This window comes from Aplysia californica, unplaced genomic scaffold, assembly GCF_000002075.1.
Source record: "Aplysia californica isolate F4 #8 unplaced genomic scaffold, AplCal3.0 scaffold01099, whole genome shotgun sequence".
In the NCBI taxonomy this organism is placed as follows: domain Eukaryota; kingdom Metazoa; phylum Mollusca; class Gastropoda; order Aplysiida; family Aplysiidae; genus Aplysia; species Aplysia californica.
Window position 1 is genome coordinate 89005 of NW_004798369.1, and position 1244 is coordinate 90248.

General features: G+C 37.5%; 2 protein-coding genes across 2 annotated transcripts in view; both read left to right on the forward strand.

The window, feature by feature from the left end:
• LOC101855068 (multiple epidermal growth factor-like domains protein 6) overlaps nt 1-290 on the forward strand; it is a gene marked incomplete at its 5' end in the record, with an annotated part of 50416 nt that extends 50126 nt beyond the window's left edge. The window contains 1 exon segment of the mRNA XM_035973282.1: nt 276-290. Coding sequence (XP_035829175.1) covers nt 276-290 — 15 coding nt within the window.
• LOC118478883 overlaps nt 148-1244 on the forward strand; it is a gene marked incomplete in the record, with an annotated part of 6427 nt that continues 5330 nt past the window's right edge. Inside the window, 1 exon segment of the mRNA XM_035973281.1 lies at nt 148-310.

Below are 1244 nucleotides of genomic sequence, written 5' to 3' on the forward strand. Positions count from 1 at the left end.
GTGTGTGTCTGTGTGTGAGTGTGTGTGTGAGTGTGTGTGTGTGTTTTGGTTTTGGTTTTGGTTTTGGGATGAGGTCTTGAGATACGTTTTAATTCCTTGGTGTATCTATTTACAATACTAAGACCTACTTATGGGACAAGTAATCTTAATATTTTCGTCTAGAAATGTCTAAATCAGACTGTTCTAATTTTACTTTTCAATAAAACCGTCTTGACTGTACTTTTCTAATTTTACTTTTCAATAAAACCGTCTTGACTGTGCTTTTCTGTTCACAGATGTACCTCCCTTAACTGCGACACCAACTGGGAAAGTAAGTAAAACGGATGGAAATCAAATGGGAATAACTCTGTATGTTTTGTTTTGTTTTGTTTTGTTTTTCCCCTCTCATGTCCTTTTATTTACACTCGCTGTCGTAATTAGTAATACTCCATTTTTTAATTTTTGTTTGTTTGTTTGTTTGTTTGCTTTTGTGTGTGTGTGTTGTTGTTGTTTTTTTTTTGTTGTTGGGGGGGGGGTTGTTTGTTTGTTGTTGTTGGGGGTTGTTGTTGTTTTGTTTTTTTGGGGGGGGTCTTCTTTTTACGACAAAAATGATAATAATACATAAACTAGCTATGCTTAATCCTCTTATTTTTCTGATATTTTTATGTTTGGAAAAAGGTTCTTGTATTGATCGGTCTTCCTGTTCTATGAAGTGACCGTTTGTTGGATTAGCCGGCCCGATTTGGCACTGTCAGTGTATGGGTAATTATGTGAAGCGCAGTGGGAAAAGGTGGGAGGGGGCGGGGGGGGGAGGAGAGATAGAACAAGGGACAAACGCTGAAAGGAGAAGAATTTAATACTAATGTAAAGTCATCTTAAGTGTCCCGTCCGTGGTGTTGAAATGACATAGTATTTTTTTACTCAGCTGCTCATTGTGTGGGTTGATGCTTGTCAGTTAGGAATGAGATTATAATCGGTCTGTCAGACCCTAAACAGTGACATATATTTACAGATGAACCTGCCTTAATGCGAGACAGACGATTTTTTAAATACAGCTCCCTTGAGATTCTGTCTTAGATACTGTTCGACTCTATATGACAATAGTGAAGAAGAACAAATAAGAAGACCAACCGTGCAACAACATATCACTGTTGTATACATGTTTTAAATTAACCAGTACAGACATCAAGTATCCTAGAGTCTGTTGTTTAAAAAATATTAATGTTTCTCTATTCTTTTATCCCCACCTGCCCCCCTGCCCCACC